This window comes from Littorina saxatilis, linkage group LG3 (assembly GCF_037325665.1).
Source record: "Littorina saxatilis isolate snail1 linkage group LG3, US_GU_Lsax_2.0, whole genome shotgun sequence".
NCBI classification, from domain to species: Eukaryota; Metazoa; Mollusca; class Gastropoda; order Littorinimorpha; family Littorinidae; genus Littorina; species Littorina saxatilis.
In genome coordinates, this window is record NC_090247.1 from 36,376,339 (window position 1) to 36,395,837 (window position 19,499).

General features: G+C 41.9%; 1 protein-coding gene across 2 annotated transcripts in view; it reads left to right on the top strand.

Annotated features, from left to right (window-relative positions):
• Positions 1 to 206: 206 nt before the first annotated feature.
• The window catches only part of LOC138962265 (transmembrane protein 135-like), a 166,882-nt gene continuing 147,589 nt past the window's right edge, over positions 207 to 19,499 (top strand). Inside the window, exons 1-3 of one of the 2 annotated variants that reach the window (XM_070334012.1) lie at positions 207 to 361; positions 2,639 to 2,766; positions 6,886 to 6,975. In XM_070334012.1, the coding sequence (XP_070190113.1) occupies positions 215 to 361; positions 2,639 to 2,766; positions 6,886 to 6,975 (365 nt within the window). In that variant the 5' untranslated portion in view covers positions 207 to 214. Of the gene's footprint in view, positions 362 to 2,638; positions 2,767 to 6,885; positions 6,976 to 8,213; positions 8,307 to 19,499 lie in introns of both variants that reach the window. The other variant, XM_070334010.1, reaches the window with a different exon arrangement.

A 19,499-nucleotide genomic window follows, 5' to 3' on the forward strand; every position in this document is an offset into this window, starting at 1 on the left:
CTGCAAATCGGTATAAGAGGTCATGTGCTAAGTCTTCTTCACACAATCAAACCCAAAATCAAAAGCAATTAAGGTCTACAATACGCCTCATGTTGTTTGAATGCGAAGTCCGATCTGCTTTCATTCGCCTGTTCGCGAGCACGCTGTGAGACGGCAGCGAGAATGTGCTATTTTCTGATTGGTCCATAATTCCCGTAACACCGGGACAACAACAATGGCGATCATCAGTAAACCTGTACGTCTGTATTGCTCTTGTTATGAATTAGGCCATTGCTGGACACCTCATTGCGTAAAAGCTTCGACAGACGTTGCAAAAGATGTCTTCAGCGAAGCTATTAAAATCTACGGCGCTCTTTATTTGGTGAGTTTCCCAACTTTGGAGGCGCAGCACGCAAAGTTTGCTGGAGCAAAACATGAAGAGGGGTCAATGTCCGAGATTTGTTGACATGTTGTCTCAGTGAACTCGTATTTGTACACCCGCCCTGTTAGATACAGTTTCCACAGTTTTTAGACTGTCTGATTAATTATAGAGCAGCTTATAGCCTCCTGCCTTTCTCCCAAACACTGTCATTCACATAACAATGTTGACGAAAGAGGCTGTGTATCCAAATAAGAGAATGTAGTTCTAACTTCATGAATGTGTGTACAAAACGTGTTCCCACGAGAGTATGCTGAGTGTGCAACATGTGTGACAGTTGTATAAAGTCCGAGTCGTGCTATATGTCAGTCCCAGCATATTGCACTTCTAATCCCATGACTAAACATCTTGGCATCTCACTTTAAGTACAGTAGAACCTGTCGATTATGACTGCCTCGGGGACCTGACCAAAAGTGGTTGTTACACAGGGATGTCGTTAGGCGTCGGACATCGGACATAGACCGATTAAAACGCTCAAATGTCCGATTCACTTAGCCGCATAGCGGTCAGATGTCTTATAGTTTTCAACTGAGGGCGGTCATTGTCCGGTAAGAACTCCATTCCTTCGGACAGCGCGTTATTTGATAATTTTCCTTTCATAATAAAAATCTTCAAAAAGTGACCGAGCGCTCTCGCGTACAGGTGCACTGAAGTTGTGCAGTGCAGATCTTGCGTTTTCCGAACCGTTTGCGGTATGAGCTGTTTGCGTACACCCGTCTTCTGACAGCACACTAAAGTTAGGAGTACGGGAGACAACTTCAACTGACCAAGGCTCGCGTATGCTTTAATTTGCTTTCGGTTAGAGTTGAAGCGCATGGTACTGAATTATGCCACTGAAAAAAGCTAAAGCCTGCCAAACAAACAAAAAAGCTGAACACGTTTGGCGTTTCAACGGCATCGTGTGCTACATTAGGGCCAAGAAGAACATGGGAAAACACGGCTAGCAATATCATAATTCCAGAAAATGACGTCGCCGCTGAAACCTCCACAATCATGGAAAGTAAAGTTTCGTGACTTGAAGATGTACGTGTCGGTACAACAAGACATTCGCACAGACGGTCTTTTTATAAGGTTAACTATTCATGTTGACCCTGTTTAGTACTAGTTGGTTAGAATTTGACAGCAAAGAGACCATCTATATAGGTAAACTGTTTTGTCGAATATGTCAAGAAAAAGCTCTATCAGGAAATCATGCAGTTTGTGTGCCAATCAAAGTAAGAATGCTGAAGTTTTTGGTTGCTTTTTAGTTTGTTTGTTTCTTTTTTGTGTGTGTCCTGTTTGAAACAAAAGTGATACAGTAAAACCTGCGAGCAAAAGACGCTCTTGGGGAGCCTTGCCACTGTCCTTTGTAGCAAGGTGTCCTTTCTTATGAATATGAATGCTCCAAAAATTTTTTGGAGAAAAAAACCACCCAACAGTCACTGATTCTTTTTTGCCACAGTGATTATTAAAACTCAAAGTTTTGAAGCCCTCAATTTTTTAAATTTTTTTTTCAAAGAGAGAGAGAGAGAGAGAGAGAGAGAGAGAGAGAGAGAGAGAGAGAGAGAGAGAGAGAGAGAGAGAGAGAGAGAGAGAGAGAGAGAGAGAGAGAGAGAGAGAGAGAGAGAGAGAGAGAGAGAGAGAGAGAGAGAGAGAGAGAGAGAGAGAGAAAAGAGAGAGAGAGAGAGAGAGAGAGAGATCAAATCGCTGACTCAAAAATTAAGTAGATTGCGCCGATTTTGCAACTTGCGTCAGTGAAGAACAGTACGAAAAGACTGACAAGACATCAGCTAGCTGGGAAAGCCTCTTCATCGCTGACAGCAGCCCCGTCGTCAATCGTATCACCATGATTTTGTGTGTATGAATAAATCTGACACTCATACATACTTACACTGCGTCATAATGTATTTTTGTGATATGTACCACAATTTTTGACGGGCTAGTGTTGATCTTTCGGTTACTCACCCACCTGATGAGTTACTTTTTTTTTTTTAGATTTGGCCATACTGTGTGTGCGAGTGTTTTCGGTGTGTACTGTGTGTAGGTGGGTGAGTGTGTGTGTCTGTGTGTGTTATAAAATAGATGCATCAAATTGTCTAGAAATTTTTAACTGAATTCAATACAACTACAAGTTATGAAATTGCCTTGGAACCAGTACATTATATTGACATGAATACATATATATATGTATGGTTTTTTTCCATTGACATGAATACATGTGTATGTATTTTTTATTGGCAGTTAACAGCACTATTCAAGAGGAAAGGCTGGAAATACTACGCAAAGAAGTTTGTGCCTGAGACTCTGCGGTCAACACTTTTTCTCACGGTCAATGGTTCACTATTCGTTGGCCTTTTCTGTGTAACTAGGTGAGTAAATATTAAAAGAAGACATGCTGTTTTTTTTCTGGCAACATTTTCTGTTGCAAGCTTTGATTCAAGGATGCAGTTTTGTGTGTTTTGTTTTGTTGCTGCATGCTCTTTATTTTGTTGTTGTTGTGTATTTTGTTTTCCCATCTGGTATGATTGAAATCTACTCTGCCCGTAACATTTTTGTTGTGTTAAAGAACAAAACTCTCAGACAAACAGACAAACAATCAAGCGTGACTTTTTTTCACTCTCCATTTTGCCTTCATGTTTTAAAAATGTATTTGTTTTGATGAGTATGTTTTATTTCCTTTTCCAGAATTCAAGAATTATGTAGTTGAGGTTGTTATTACTGTTTTCATAAATGCCTTTGAGGATGACTGAAAGGTGTAGGCTGTGAGGATGGTTGGGATGTGATGGAGTTGAAAGCTTGAGGAAGATTAGGGTAATGGCATTCTCTTTTTGGTGGTCTAAATAGTCATATTTTGAAAATAACTCTGAAGTCTGGCTTTCATTGGCTCAAGAAGAGTTACGCATCTTTGAAACCGTGATGCAAACACACAGAACAATTGAGCTAAGCGTCTTGAAAAAATAAGCTCTTATGGGCAATTTTCTAAAACCGAAAGGCGCCAGATCCAGCAGGCAATACTTGACATGCACTTCGGAACTATTTTTTTTATTGACTCACATGCGAAGCAAAAGTGAGTCTATGTACTCACCCGAGTCTTCCGTCCGTCCGTCCGTCCGTCCGTCCGTCCGTCCGTCTGTCCGTCCAGAAAACTTTAACGTTGGATATTTCTTGGACACTATTCAGTCTATCAGTACCAAATTTGGCAAGATGGTGTATGATGACAAGGCCCCAAAAAACATACATAGCATCTTGACCTTGCTGCAAGGTCAAGGTCGCAGGGGCCATAAATGTTGTCTAAAAAACAGCTATTTTTCACATTTTTCCCATTTTCTCTGAAGTTTTTGAGATTCAATACCTCACCTATATATGATATATAGGGCAAAGTAAGCCCCATCTTTTGATACCAGTTTGGTTTACCTTGCTTCAAGGTCAAGGTCACAGGAGCTCTTCAAAGTTGGATTGTATACATATTTTGAAGTGACCTTGACCCTGAACTATGGAAGATAACTGTTTTAAACTTAAAAATTATGTGGGGCACATGTTATGCTTTCATCATGAGACACATTTGGTCACATATGATCAAGGTCAAGGTCACTTTGACCCTTATGAAATGTGACCAAAATAAGGTAGTGAACCACTAAAAGTGACCATATCTCATGGTAGAAAGAGCCAATAAGCACCATTGTACTTCCTATGTCTTGAATTAACAGCTTTGTGTTGCATGACCTTGGATGACCTTGACCTTGGGTCAAGGTCATGTATTTTGGTAGGAAAAATGTGTAAAGCAGTTCTTAGTGTATGATGCCATTGCTAGGTTTAGTTATTTGACCTTGAAGGTCAAGGTCATGTAAAGGTCAAGGTCAAGCATGTGAGTCGTATTGGCTTTGCCCTTCTTGTTGTGATTGCTTGCATCAGTTGACCAGTGGTGCGTGTTTACCTCACTGTTTCCAGGGGGCGCAAATGTTCCACAGCCATAGCGTTCTTTACTACAAAAGATCGCCATGTCCACAGCCAATAAAGACCCTTGGGCAGAGTTATTTTCAAACAGGGTCTAGTTGAGTTCTGATCAGTTGCTTGTAATGTAAAGCTGCTCAAGCCAATTTCACTCAGTGTAAAGAGTAAAGGACAGCGTATTTGCCACTTGTCAATCAATATGCACGCTTATTTTCCCCACATGTTACCCAATTTGAAGTTGCATTCATTATGAGGGTTTTTGCAAATGTGGAGCTGTGAAGCCCAGATGATAAACTGAAAAAAGGAGGCTAGAGAATAAAGAAAGATGGAAATGTGTGGAGGTATATTGACATGGCAAACTGCGATCAGGTTCTTGTTTTGTGACATTGAGTAAGCACAATACATGTATAATTTGATGCAACTTGCTTTCTGAGTATTCAGGACCTAACAGTAACTGAGCCTCAGAAATCTACAACCATCCTATCCTATTCTTTCTTATTTTGTCAGTACAGTAATAATAATGATGATGATAATCTCTTCACGTCAGGGTAGTTTAAAGGAGTTTAAAACAAGTCGCGTAAGGCGAAATAACAACATTTAGACAAGCTGTCGAACTCACAGAATGAAACTGAACGCACTGCTTTTTTCACCAAGACCACATACTCGTAGTTTCGTCAGTCCACCGCTCGTGGCAAAGGCAGTGAAATTATCGACAAGCCATGCAGAATAGTGCTGTAGTGGTCGCGCTGAGCAGGATAACACGCTTTTCTGTATGTCTATTCTTTTTAGCTTACTGAGTTTGTTTTTAATCCAAACATATCATATCTATATGTTTTTGGAATCAGGGACCGACACGGAATAAGATGAAATTGTTTTTAAATCGATTTCGGAAAATTAATTTTAATCATAATTTTCATATTTTTAATTTTCAGAGCTTGTTTGTAATCCAAATATAACATATGTATATGTTTTTGGAATCAGAAATTGACGAAGAATAAGATGAAATTATTTTTTGATCGTTTAATAAAAAAATACTTTTAGTTACAAGTTTCCGATTTTTAATGACCAAACTCATTCATTAGTTTATAAGCCACCAAGCTGAAATGCAATACCAAATTCCGGCCTTCGTCGATGATTGCTTTGCCAAAATTTCAATCAATTTGATTGAAAAATAAGGGTGTGACAGTGCCGCCTCAACTTTTTCAAAAAGCCGGATATGACGTCATCAAAGGTATTTATCGAAAAAATGAAAAAAGCGTCCGGGGATATCATACCCAGGAACTCTCATGTCAAATTTCATAAAGATCGGTCCAGTAGTTTAGTCTGAATCGCTCTACACACACACACACGCACAGACAGACAGGCAGACACACACACACACACACACATACACCACGACCCTTGTCTCGATTCCCCCTCTATGTTAAAACATTTAGTCAAAACTTGACTAAATGTAAAAAGAGAGAGAGACACAGAGAGAGTGAGTAGAATGATGACAAAAGAAAGGGGAGAGAGTGATCGAGTTTGTGCTACAATTAAAGGTCCTTGTCTACATTTTTATACCGAAATCGCCATTTGACCATTAAAATGCAGAGTCTATTATCTACAAATATCAACAATACACCCCCTTTCGATCAGGAAAGACGACGGGCGCAGTGGCGTGGTGGTAAGACGTCGGCCTCCTAATCGGGAGGTCGTGAGTTCGAATCCCGGTCGCTGCCGCCTGGTGGGTTAAGAGTGGAGATTTTTCCGATCTCCCTGGTCAACTTATGTGCAGACCTGCTAGTGACTTAACCCCCTTCGTGTGTACACGCAAGCACAAGACCAAGTGCGCACGGAAAAGATCCTGTAATCCATGTCAGAGTTCGGTGGGTTATGGAAACACGAACATACTCAGCATGCCTACTCAACGAAAGCGGAGTGAAGCTGACTATGCTCTCAGAGCATAGTGTGGGGAACCCAAATGGGAAAACGAGCTTACACGTAACCAGAAAATTCTGGAACGCTGAAGAAGAAGAAGAAGAAGATCAGGAAAGACGAAGCCAGTGTAGCCGTTTGAAAATTCATTGTAGTATTCCAGCGTAGTACTCATAGTAGGATATCCTTATTTGGAAAATGCCAAGCGCAAAACTCCTCTCAAATCCCATGCATTTCGTGCGTTTAAAAAAAAGCGTGGACAACGCTCCAGTGTCAAACTGTTACTGCACTTGTTTGGGCGTGGCTATAAGCATAGTGACATGAATTTGATTGGTCAGTATTTTTAGGCAAAGCACATGTTCTCAGCAAACAGAAAACAAAATATTGGAAGCGACGTGAGTCACGCTACCCAAAAATAAAATCTTTTGTTACATATATTTTTTTTCTATAACTTTTTTCCCCATGGTTCATTCATCATCATCAACTTTTTATCGAAATCTAACCATAAGATTATTGAGAAAAAAACAAAAATGTAGACGACCACCTTTAACCTCTTGATTCATTTATATAATGCAAAGAGCTATCCTTTATGCACATAACCCACACTATTTTGTCTACAGAAAGTTGAAGGGGTATTACAGCTTCTACGACACCTTTGTATGCGGTATCCCAGCCTGCGTGGTGTCTTTACTAATCGAACAAAAACACAGGTTTGGATCCAATCTGCACTAGGATGGGCTATCGTCCCTCTTTAGGCACAGTTTCTTGGTGTACTTTTTTCCTCCAGTTTATGTTGGCTTGTTTTCCAGACTTCCGTGTTTGTTTGTTTTCCTAGGATAGTTCACCCCCTACTGACCTTGCTCACCAATGCGTGCCACTGATATTATTTATATATATTGTTTGAATGTTTATGTGTCTAACTTTTACATATATGTGTAATTATATATATCATAGCAACACTGTTTTGTGGTGAAGCATCTTCTTTTGCCATGCTGCTTTTTGTCTGTCATATTTTTACAGTATTCCCTTTTACAAAAAGCCTTTCTTGTCATCTTCAATGCAAATTCATTTTTTTCTTCCTGTGAGGATGCCTTAGCTGCTTTGAAAAATTCATGTTGTTTTTTCTTTCCATTTTTGTTGTTGTTGCAAGGCTCTTCTGAATGTGTTTGCCTGCCTGCATTCACATTTCAATGCCATTGCCTTCCTATTCCCCATGAAGATGTGTGCAGCATTGCTTCAGAAGTGTTTCCACATTATATCGATTTGCACGCTCAAACTAGTTTGAAAGCAAAATTGCACAGCATTTCTTTGATCTAACTTCAGAAGACAGGCTATGTTTTCGACTTGTACAGCTGTTTTCAAGCGCATGAATTTTGTTAGTTCTTCTTGAAGTTAGCATGCATTTGCTGTTGCAATTTCGTTTTTTATATACAGTGGCACCTGTGATGTAGGGACCTTTGTGGCTAGTCCCAAGTGTCCTTTCATCAGAGGTACCACTGTGTTGGTTTTGTTTGACTTAATCAGTTAATGCTTTCCTACGGTTGCTGCATCTGATGGTGTGTAAAGGACACAGCGTAAGTTATAGCGAAGGTAATGTTTGGCAGTTGCTTTCGCTCCCGTTTGAATTGCGCTTGCGTTTTCATTGTTTTGTTCATTTACACCCTTTTGTTGTCTCTTTTCCTTGTGAAAGATGAGTTGAAAAAATTCAGTGACTGACGAAAGCATTTTTTTGAAAATTATTGGGAAAGAAGAATGAAACTTCACGTCATCAGACTTTGCAACCGTTTGGACAAAAAATTGATCTGTTTAAATATACTCATTCTTTCACACACATGTACTTAACACATGACTTTCATTCTCTTCTCATTTTTTGTTTTGTTTTATTTTTTTGCAAATCACATAACTCTTGACACAGTTTCAATGTGTCGTTTTCTGTTTAACTCAACAGGCAACTCTTGGGCACTTTCTATTACCTCAGCTCATCTTTCCTCCCGGCCTTTGTTGCTGCTGGCACAGCCTTACTTTTGGAGAGGAGGAATAGGTAGGTAGACTTACAGAAACACATCAAATTTGTTGATATAATGTTGATTTATTGAAGAGATGGGTTGTACTTGTAGTGTTTTTCCAAACTGAGAAAACATAGATAGAAAAGAATCTAGGTATGTAGGTCTATGGTTCAATTAGAATTGATTACTATGAAGTTGATCATGATCATTGCGGAAATATACACAAAATAATAACTTCATCAAGTTATTTAATTTTAAGACTTGGCAATAAATGAATGAACATGCATTTTGTTGTGTTAAAGTATCTTTCTACTTGCTTCTGTCAGAACATTTTGTTTGAAGTATGTACACAGGAATAACTTCTTGCTGTGTTCACAATATCTAATATCTAGACTAGATGCAATAACTGTTTTTCATTGTGTTGAAGTGTCCTTTTCTAGTGATTTATACCCTTGCAAGACATTTGTGTCACTGTAATTGATTTAAAATTGAATTTACTATTATTACAGTGCATTCAGACATGACCATTACTTTCTTGTGTTGGTTCAACTCCTACATGTTCTTGAAATATTTGATTTGAGTTTTGAGTTTTTAAATGTATACATTTTAGGTGTAGTTTTCTTTTATTTTCCCTATATAATGTGAACTGTGTTGAAAATAAAAGAGACATAGTTATAGTATGACCCGTATTTTGTAATACAGCTCTATATTCAGCTAGATGCCAACTTCTTTTGATTTTTTTCTCAGAATTTCTTGTCTCTTTTTTAAAATTCTTGAAATATGTGAAAATGTTTACATAGTTTTCTTTGGTTCTGGCTCCATTAATATCGTTGAATTATAGTGTGGGAAACAGTTGTGGGGGAACATTTTATTAAGTCTGATTCAACTAGCCCTTTTCTTCTATATAAATTGAGTGTACTGAATTCTTTTCTTTTGGTGTCTGGTACCAAACAAAATTTTGAAAAAATGTTTGGTTGACATAAACTTGGCCAAAAAATTATTGCAACTATTTTCGCACACTAGGAAAAGCATTAACACGCAATTCATTTTAGTTAAACTTTATATGCTCGAAAAGGTAATTATGTCAGCTGTACATATCATTTGTCCGATTGATGGTACTTTGTATAGGCATCCCGTGACAGCCTGTCAAACAAGGTCACCCGTAAAATCCGAAAAATCGACCTGACAAAAACCATAGCCCCGCATTCAGAATATTTTGTTTTATGCACCTGACTTCTCTAGTCTTTATGTAGCCTTTTGTCATTTGCTGGAGATGGGAACGCGCAAGAAAATTTATCGATCACCGTCCTTGGTAATGCGTACAGTAGCTGTAGAGATAAACTGACCTTGGCCTGTGCTTCCTTCGCTGCGGGTCACAAAAGCGCAACTCACCGAGCACAGCACGCCGGAACAGGATAGTAAGCACAGGCCCAGGACTGTTAGTCTCCACGGGTAGTGTACTCGGTACCACTGACGGTGATCGATAATTTTTCATGCGTGTTCCCATCTCCAGCAAATGTAAACCAGCACTCGGATCTGCCTCAAACTTTGGCATCTATTGCCTCATCCATTTTTTGCTTAGCATGCAATGTCACGATTTCTTAACCTAAAACCCTGAATTAATATGAATATTTGTTTAGTTCTTTCGGAAAAGTTACGTAATACGACACGCTAAGTATACACATTCGCAAAACGCAACACACATTTTGGTCAGCCTATTGGTCATAACTTCTGAACTTTCCAAAGCAAATCATTGAGAACTTGAGCAGATATGGCTCTTTGGGTGGAGGACCCCCTCAAAAATGGCCGCAAAACGTGCCTTTTGGGCCTCTGAAACGGTTGACACCTACCGCCTTTGACAAAAGGCTACATAAAGACTAGAGAAGTCAGGTGCATACAACAAAATGTTCTGAACAGGAAATTGAATGGCCTTTCCAATGGTTGTCAGAAATGTTTGGTTTGTGCATATTCTGATTTTTTGCAGATTTTAAAATACGGGGCTATGGTTTTTGTCAGGTCGATTTTACGGGTGACCTTGTTTGACAGGCTGTCACGGGATGCCTATACAAAGTACCATCAATCGGACAAATGATATGTACAGCTGACATAATTACCTTTTGGGGCATATAACGTTCAACTAAAATAAATTGCGTGTTAATGCTTTTCTTAGCGTGCGAAAATTGTTGCAATAATTTTTTGGCCAAGTTTAGAAATCCCAGTGATTGTTGTATAGATTTTGTCTCAGAGACTTTTTTATTTCTCTTTTCTTTATGAAATAAAGGGGAGTGGAGTTGACATTTTGCTGGAGTAAATTATAAGCTTCATGTATGTTTCCTTGGTTTTTTGACTCACATGCGGAAAACTTTAACGTTGGATATTTCTTGGACACTATTCAGTCTATCAGTACCAAATTTGGCAAGATGGTGTATGATGACAAGGCCCAAAAAAACATACATAGCATCTTGACCTTGCTTCAAGGTCAAGGTCGCAGGGGCCATAAATGTTGCCTAAAAAACAGCTATTTTTCACATTTTCCCCATTTTTTCTGAAGTTTTTGAGATTCAATACCTCACCTATATATGATATATAGGGCAAAGTAAGCCCCATCTTTTGATACCAGTTTGGTTTACCTTGCTTAAAGGTCAAGGTCACAGGAGCTCTTCAAAGTTGGATTGTATACATATTTTGAAGTGACCTTGACCCTGAACTATGGAAGATAACTGTTTCAAACTTAAAAATTATGTGGGGCACATGTTATGCTTTCATCATGAGACACATTTGGTCACATATGATCAAGGTCAAGGTCACTTTGACCCTTATGAAATGTGACCAAAATAAGGTAGTGAACCACTAAAAGTGACCATATCTCATGGTAGAAAGAGCCAATAAGCACCATTGTACTTCCTATGTCTTGAATTATTTGTTCTTGTGACCTTGGATGACCTTGACCTTGGGTCAAGGTCACATGTATTTTGGTAGGAAAAATGTGTAAAGCATGTGAGTCGTATGGGCTTTGCCCTTCTTGTTTTTAATGAGATGTTTAGTTTAGTGGTGTGTTAGATGGGGCATTTCTGATAGTGTTTTGCAGTCAAAGAACAAACATATTTACCCATTATGAATCTTCTTGTTTGCTTTGTATTCTTTTCTCCAAATCAGCTCGTCACAGTTGACTTATAGATGTTCACATATTCACCTCATTTTTGTGACATTGTTAAGTTTTTCAATTTTATATTTATCAGTAAAACATTTGACATTTAACTTCTTAAAGTTGCTTTTGAATGATAAAATGTGTGTAGTGGATAACAAAAAGATTTGTTGTGAATTACAGTATATTGACTAATTTAATTACACTGCCACAACCATTGTTTGTATGTTCTGTGTGCCCCCATCCCCTGATGGCCTGTCCCACTCCCACCACCACCACCACCACCCTACTCTAAGGGGTCCTGATTTGGCCTATTATGGTCCGCTGGACCCGAAAAGCAACAGCTAACTAACTAACTAACCCTACTCTAATCAGTCGTCTCTTTGCAAGATACTTCTGCTTTGCAGATAAGTCACATTAAATCAACATAAGTAATTAGTGGTCCCTGGAATAATTTATTAGATTAACACAGGATTCATTTTGTTGTTGTTGTTATTTTTTGTTTGTCTTCATTGTTGTTGTTGTTGTTGTTGTTGTTGACATTATCTTGATTGTTGTTGTTGTCTTTAAGGAAAACTATGGTTTATTAAGCTTTCTTTATTTCTAGTTTAGGTGTGGTGTTAATGATAGGAGCAACTCAAAAAGAGAGTCCTCCTCGCTGTAAAGCCAGATTTTTGAATTTTGGGTTTACCAATTGATTTTGCCATGGTTTAGTGTATGTGTGTGTGTGTGTTTGTTTGCGTGTGTGATGTGACCCACTTCTTTCTAAATTGTGCCATACGACAGTGATTCTTTTTTTTTAAGAATAGGAATTGAAATAATCTCAGAAACGATTTGGCATTTGCTTCACCCAACCGAGAGAGGAGAGGGGCAGGCATATATTAGTGCGACATGTTTGAAATATAATCATGCTCTTCATAATTGTTAGGACTTGAGTGATAAGTATGCAGGATTAAAGTGTGCAGTGGTTTCCATGCTTCCTGGGCACTTCATGTAGGTGATGGTTTAAGGGAAAGTAGTAATTGTTCTTATTATCACTTGTGAAAATGGGTTGTCGTGAAGACGAATGATAAAGTCAAGCTTAGGGTTCCACACTGCTACTAAATATTACACATGGCTGGTTCAAGAGGCAGTGGGAGTTGTTGTCTTTGTCAGGTTTTTTTCTGGTTGCTTTTCTTGAGGCAGTGCCCATTACCTACTTTTTCACCTGTAGAAAAGAGAAGTGGGGTTTTGAAAGATTGGCTGGGGTCGGGGAGTTTGGAGCATCTTTGCAGTCCTTACTTATTATCAGTATGCACGTACGCACACACTCGCACGCACACACTCACGCACGCTCACACACACACACACACACACACACACGCTCGCACACACACACACACACAGAACACACGCACACACACACACCCTCTCCTTGTCTCTCTCTCTCTCTCTCTCTCTCATCTCTCTCTCTCTCTCTCTCTCTCTCTCTCTCTCTCTCTCTCAGAATGTTTGAATTTGCTATGAACAATTTGGGTAATATCTTACAGTCTAACGAGAAGGGGAGGGGGGGGGGGGGTTGTCGGAAGAGGTAGACATGCATGTTAAAAATGTCGCTGTACTCGGAGACACTCTGAACGGTACAGGTTATCTTAGTATATCTAGATGCGGAAGCAAAGAATATCAGCAGTAGCAGAAGCCTGACATTTTTGTTCTTATCTTGTCCAAGACTGTATCCCACTGACTGAGATAACGGAGGGTCTTCACCCTTCAACAGTGTAGGTTAGTTTAGAGGGTGTGTGAGTATCACGTAACAAACTACTTGTCTTCACCTCGCTAATCACCTGCACAGGCATTGGGGATGGGGGTGGTGCGAATAGGGGAGTTGAAGAGGGGACTGGGTTGGAACTGGGCTTCCATCTTTACCTTGACTGTTTTTTCTTCCTCCTCTCCCCTCCCCCTATCTCTTTTTCTAAATTTTGTTCACTCTTTATTATTTTATTCACTTCTATCTTTGCATTTCTCCCGTTCTCTGTCATCGCTATTTTCAGGGAATGTTTTTTCTCCATCCCCCCTTCTCTTTCGACCCCCTTCCCCTCACTTCTTTCTTCATTAGTATAGATCTTCTCAGTCTCCCATTTCCGTCCTATCTTTCTATCTCCAACTCTCTGTCTCTTTTCGTCTTTTACCTGTTCTCTCTCCTACCTGTGAACAGGTGCGCATACCACGAACCCTCGCACCCCCCTTCCTCAACACACCCCCCCTCTCCATCCCCACGCCTCTTTTATTCTTCTTTTTTTTCTTCTTTTTTTGTTTTACCTATTTCTTTTTCGCACCGCTCCACTTCCACTCTCGACTCATCTGTAGTAATTAAAAGGAACAGGTAGTCCAGTGTTTTCCTCCCGTTTCACCTGCGCCCGGCAGTAAACAGGGGCTTCGCGTTGAATGAAGAGGGATGAGCGGTCTCGGCCGAGGTGTCAGCCATCGCAACAGCCACGCACAGGGTCTCTAGCTCTTGCGTGACGAAGATGATTGTAGACAGAGAAAGGTGGCAGTGGGAGGTATGGGGTGGAGGTGAAGAGAGGAGGTGGGTGGGGGGAAAGGTACAGTCCTCCGCTTGACGAAGATGATCGTAGACAGAGAAATGTGGCGGTGGGGTCGGGGGAAATGGGGTGGAGGCCCTCAAGAAAGGGGGTGCTATACGTGTAGCTTGTTGTGTGGTCACACATGTTTATATCGAATTATACATGCCACCCAAGTATTTCCGGAATAAAATCTTGTTTAAACCAAGAAAGGGGGTGGCCGGGTGGGGGGAAGGTACAATCCTCCGCTTGACAAAGTTGATCGTAGACAGACAATTATAAAGGTCGCGATGGTGGCAGTGAAGGTGGGGTTGGGAGGGGGGGGGGGGGGGGTACAGTCCTTGTCTTTTGTTTGACAAAGATGGTCACATAGACAGAAACTGAAAAAGCTAGCTGCTAGAGGAGGCGTTGGGGTGGGGTGGGGTGGGGGAAGGAATGACTCCCAAGGAAGGTGATGCACTGGTTCTGCGGTATGTTTTTTAGTCTTTTTTTCATGTAGTTTTATTCAGTGAATCTATCATATCGAGAAGAAGGGAGGGGGTAGTGATGTGTGCAGGACAGAATGGTCAAGAAGGTCGACGACGAGGCTTGTTGCTCCTTATGAGTACCAGATTGATTTTGCGGAAGTTGAGCGTAAAGACTGTCCCAACATGGGCCTAGCCGCGACTTGATACTATACCCAACGATAGTGGAAGGTGACAAGACGGAAGCCTGTTCCCGAGGACGACAGTGACAGCAGTATGTCTAGCTGGCCCCTGTCCAAGGAGAGCGAGATGCCGGCCCCTCTACACGCACGTGAAGCACGCTGCCGTGCTGTCGCTTCCCATTCATCCCGGTCCTCCTCCTCTCCTGGCCCCTGAAAGCCTTGTAGGGCCCCGTGCCAGCCGCCTCCCTCGCCTATGCCAGCAATGCAAGGTCCCTGTCAGTGTGTCTTCTCCTTGTGTTCAGGCCATGCGTGGTTCACAGTAGTTGGCTTGAGCTGTATAGTTGTGTTTTGTTGTGTTCGTCATTTCTAGTTTTGTTCTTGTTATGGGCGACAATTCTGCTTTTTGTATATTTTGTGACGTTCTGCATCAAAAGGGAGGTTTCGAAGCCGCAGAATTACTCAAGAAACCCAGGGTTGAAAATGACACAGCGAGTTAAAAACCCATGTTTATGAATTATGCTTAACAAACAAATTAAAAACAAACAAACAAACAATTAGAAAGGTTTCGACGCAAACTTTTTGCAAATGCAATGCACACAGTGTGGAACAAGTTTTGTCTTGCACGAAGAGAGTTGACACAGTTTCTCCGAGGATAGTATATATAGTGTGGAAAACAAACTTTTACTTAGTACACTAGTACAAACATGCAGCAATCCATTATACGCAGACAAGTAACAGCTTCAAAAACAAGAAATGTACGTGTACTAAAGTATCACGACCGAGCAGAGGGGAGGGGGGTAACAAAGGGGGTGGGGGGGGGGGGGGTTGAGGTAAGAAGGATCCGATCGAAGAAGTGGTCTTGGCATTTGGGGTACTCGTAAAGTCCGGGCACACGAGATTATATACATTCTTACCTGCGATGAGCATATGAAGACAAAAGGGAAAGGCGAAGAAAAGAGACATACAATGGACATTCCGCATTCATCCGAGGAGCCATTTTGCCTCGCGACTTCACAACTTGTAACGCGATAACATTATCATGTCATTGTACCAAAACGGCACGCTAAACTAACGGCAAGCACAGGTGGGCAGCATTTTTTTTCGTCGTCGTCGTCGTCGTCGTCGTCGTCGTCTTCTTCTTCTTCTTCTCCAACCTCCAAATCTCTCTATTTCTTAATGAGCAAAATTGCCGACGCAATACACTCTCTTTGTCCTTTTCTCTGTATGTTTGTCTGTCTCTCTCTCTCTCTGTCTGTCTGTCTGACTCTCTCTCTCTCTCTCTCTTCAGTCTCTCTCTCTTTCTCTCTTTCTCTTTCTCTCTTTCCCTTTCTCTTTCTCTCTCTCTCTCTCTCTCTCTCTCTCTCTCTCTCTCTCTCTCTCTCTCTCTCCTCTTCACCCCCTCCTCCCACCGTCCTATGGGTCCCGCATAATCATTTCGGTTGAAGTGACGTTAAAAACCAACAACTAACCAACCAATCCTTTTTTTTTTTTTTTACCTGAACATCTAAGGACTAAAAACAAAAAAAGCAACCCACTCCAGGTGGCAGACGTTGATGCAACGGGTATTCACAGCGCCAAGACATGCACCATTTGTCCTCGCGAACACCCGTGGACAGGACTCGCTGTAACGTACGTGGGGTGATGGTCGTCATTCTTGTGTCTCGTCACTTTCCTTCAGCGCTCCGATACGTCTTGCGTTCTTCGCCTCGTAGTTTGACATCGGTACCGGTGGGTGCGTTTCCATTACGGCCGCGCATTAAATCAGGTTGCTCGTTATGTACAGTACGTGTGAGGGAAAGCTGGCCGGAGAATTCTTTTTGTTTTGCGCGTTAGTTGCATAGTTTGTGTTTGTGATGAGTGCGCAGGGGACCATTAATGTTTGTTTGTTTGTTTGTGCATTTATTTATTTATTTAAACTTCTTGTTCTTGTTCTTGTTCTTCTTGTTCTTCTTCTTCTTCTTCTTTATTGTTGGGCTGCAACTCCCACGCGGTACCCGTGTTTTTTGACAAGTAGGCTTTTATTTTTAACCTGTATGGCTGGTGTGTTTTTTTTTGCACCGCTATGTTGGGCAAATATACTCCGTTTTCGGGGGATATTCAGTTGTATGGGTTCCAAACTGAGTCCCTGACGATTGTGGGAGTGCATTTCCTTTTCTTTTTGTTAATTGTTTTAAAATGGGAAGGGTGAAGAGTGGGTAGGAGTGGTCGATCTCAGATGGAGTGATTGAGCATCGTGCCTATTGTTGCATGTATTTGGGAGGAGGCAGTGTCTTGTAGCTTATGCCTTTTTTGAGCGATAGGCAGCAGCTCCAAGCGAGAAATTCACTAAGAAGAATCTTGTCGAAAATGTTCGGAAAGTTGTGAGTTAACTTGTTTACTGGCTGATTTGTCGAATAGGGTGACATTTTTATTTTCATTTATTGGATGTTCTTGCATGACCTTTATGATTCGTGGCCTCCCGAGCCATTATAATCAATCTTCCCCTTTCAGTTTCACACCCTTGCCTTGTACCATTATTTGACCGTGTCACACTGCACACATTCACAAACACACAGACACCCCCCACCACACACACACACACACACACCACACACACACAGTCACACACACAAACACACACACGCTCAAACACATAGACAAAGACCCACGCACACACAGCCACCCTCCTCCACCACTACCAGCACACACACACACACACACACACACACACACACACACACACTACAACACCAATCATTATGCAGAACAATCACAAAGCATGGGTTATGGTGTATACCCAAGCGGGCCGTGCCGAGCACATGTTGCGGGGCAGATTTGCATGTTTTGGGAAACGCATATTTGGGGAGGGGGAGTCAATATTGAAAAATTGTCGCTGGCGCTGGAAGAGTCCATATTTGAGGAGGGGAGTCAACATTGCTCGCTGCTGGGCTGCCACGCCGCCACGCTAGCCTGACACTTGCCTGTCCACTTCTGCTTCCCCCTTCACTTGCCTGACACTTTGGGCCCCGCTTGCAGGACGGAGGTAGTAGTGGTTAAGACCTGTCCTTAAACTCCTTAAAAATGTCAGTATCTCGAAGTCGTAGATGCACCTTTTACGATGAGGTCATTTGCCTTCTCTCTTACGCTTCCCCTTTAACTTGCCCGACGCCGGCCTTGGGTCCCGCTTGCAGAAAGGAGGCCGTAATGGCTAAGACCAGTCCTAAGTTCTGATAATTTCAGTATCTCGAAGTCTTGGGTGCACCTGTTAGGATGAGGTCGTATATGAGTACTGACACTTTCTAGCAATTCTGCTTCATCCTTTCACTTGCCTGCATAACACGTCGGGCCCCGCTTTTAGGGAGGAAGTTGAAGGGGCTGAGACATGACCTGAATTCCTAATTAAGTCACTAAGTTTCAGATATAATTGTTAGGATGACGTCCTGGGGTCTGAGACCTGCTTCCCCTTCACTTGCCCGACATAAGTATCATATTGTATGTGCAGGACGCAGCTCGTAGGGGCTGAGACGTGGCCTTAAAGGTCCTTGTCTACATTTTTATACCGAAATCGCCATTTGAACATTAAAATGCAGAGTCTATTATCTACAAATATCAACAATACACCCCCTTTCGATCAGGAAAGACGAAGCCAGTGTAGCCGTTTGAAAATTCATTGTAGTATTCCAGCGTAGTACTCATAGTAGGATATCCTTATTTGGAAAATGCCAAGCGCAAAACTCCTCTCAAATCCCTTGCATTTCGTGCGTTTAAAAAAAAAGCGTGGACAACGCTCCAGTGTCAAAGTGTTGCGCTGCACTTGTTTGGGCGTGGCTATAAGCATAGTGACATGAATTTGATTGGTCAGTATTTTTAGGCAAAGCACATGTTCTCAGCAAACAGAAAACAAAATATTGGAAGCGTGAGTCACGCTACCCAAAAATAAAATCTTTTTTTACATATTTTTTTTTCTATAACTTTTTTCCCCATGGTTCATCCATCATCTGACATAACTTTTTAGCGAAATCTAACCATAAGATTATTGAAAAAAAGCAAAAATGTAGACGACCACCTTTAAAGCCGGCATGAGATCCTTTAGTCTCAGTCAGGTAGATGTGTTGGGATGATTTCGTAGGAGATGTGACCTGTCCTAGACCTTCAAGGCACACTCCTGAGCTGACCGTGTAAACAGGATGTTGATTTGTGGTATGTGTCCAAGAGGATGAGTGGTCTTATCCCGTGTCAAGGCCTGGCCCGATCTCTGATGGTGAGCCTGATTACACGGGGAGGAGTGGTCTTATCCCGTGTCAAGGCCTGGCCCGATCTCTGATGGTGAGCCTGATTACACGGGGAGGAGTGGTCTTATCCCGTGTCAAGGCCTGGCCCGATCTCTGATGGTGAACCTGATTACACGGGGAGGAGTGGTCTTATCCCGTGTCAAGGCCTGGCCCGATCTCTGATGGTGAGTCTGATTACACGGGGAGGAGTGGTCTTATCCCGTGTCAAGGCCTGGCCCGATCTGAGCCGAACTGATTACACGGGGAGGAGTGGTCTTATCCCATGTCAAGGCCTGGCCCGATCTGAGCCGAACTGATTACACGGGGAGGAGTGCTCTTATCCCGTGTCAAGGCCTGGCCCGATCTCTGATGGTGAGCCGAACTGATTACACGGGGAGGAGTGGTCTTATCCCGTGTCAATGCCTGGCCCGATCTCTGATGGTGAGCCTGATTACACGGGGAGGAGTGATCTTATCCCATGTCAAGGCCTGGCCCGATCTCTGATGGTGAGCCTGATTACACGGGGAGGAGTGGTCTTATCCCGTGTCAAGGCCTGGCCCGATCTCTGATGGTGAGTCTGATTACACGGGGAGGAGTGGTCTTATCCCATGTCAAGGCCTGGCCCG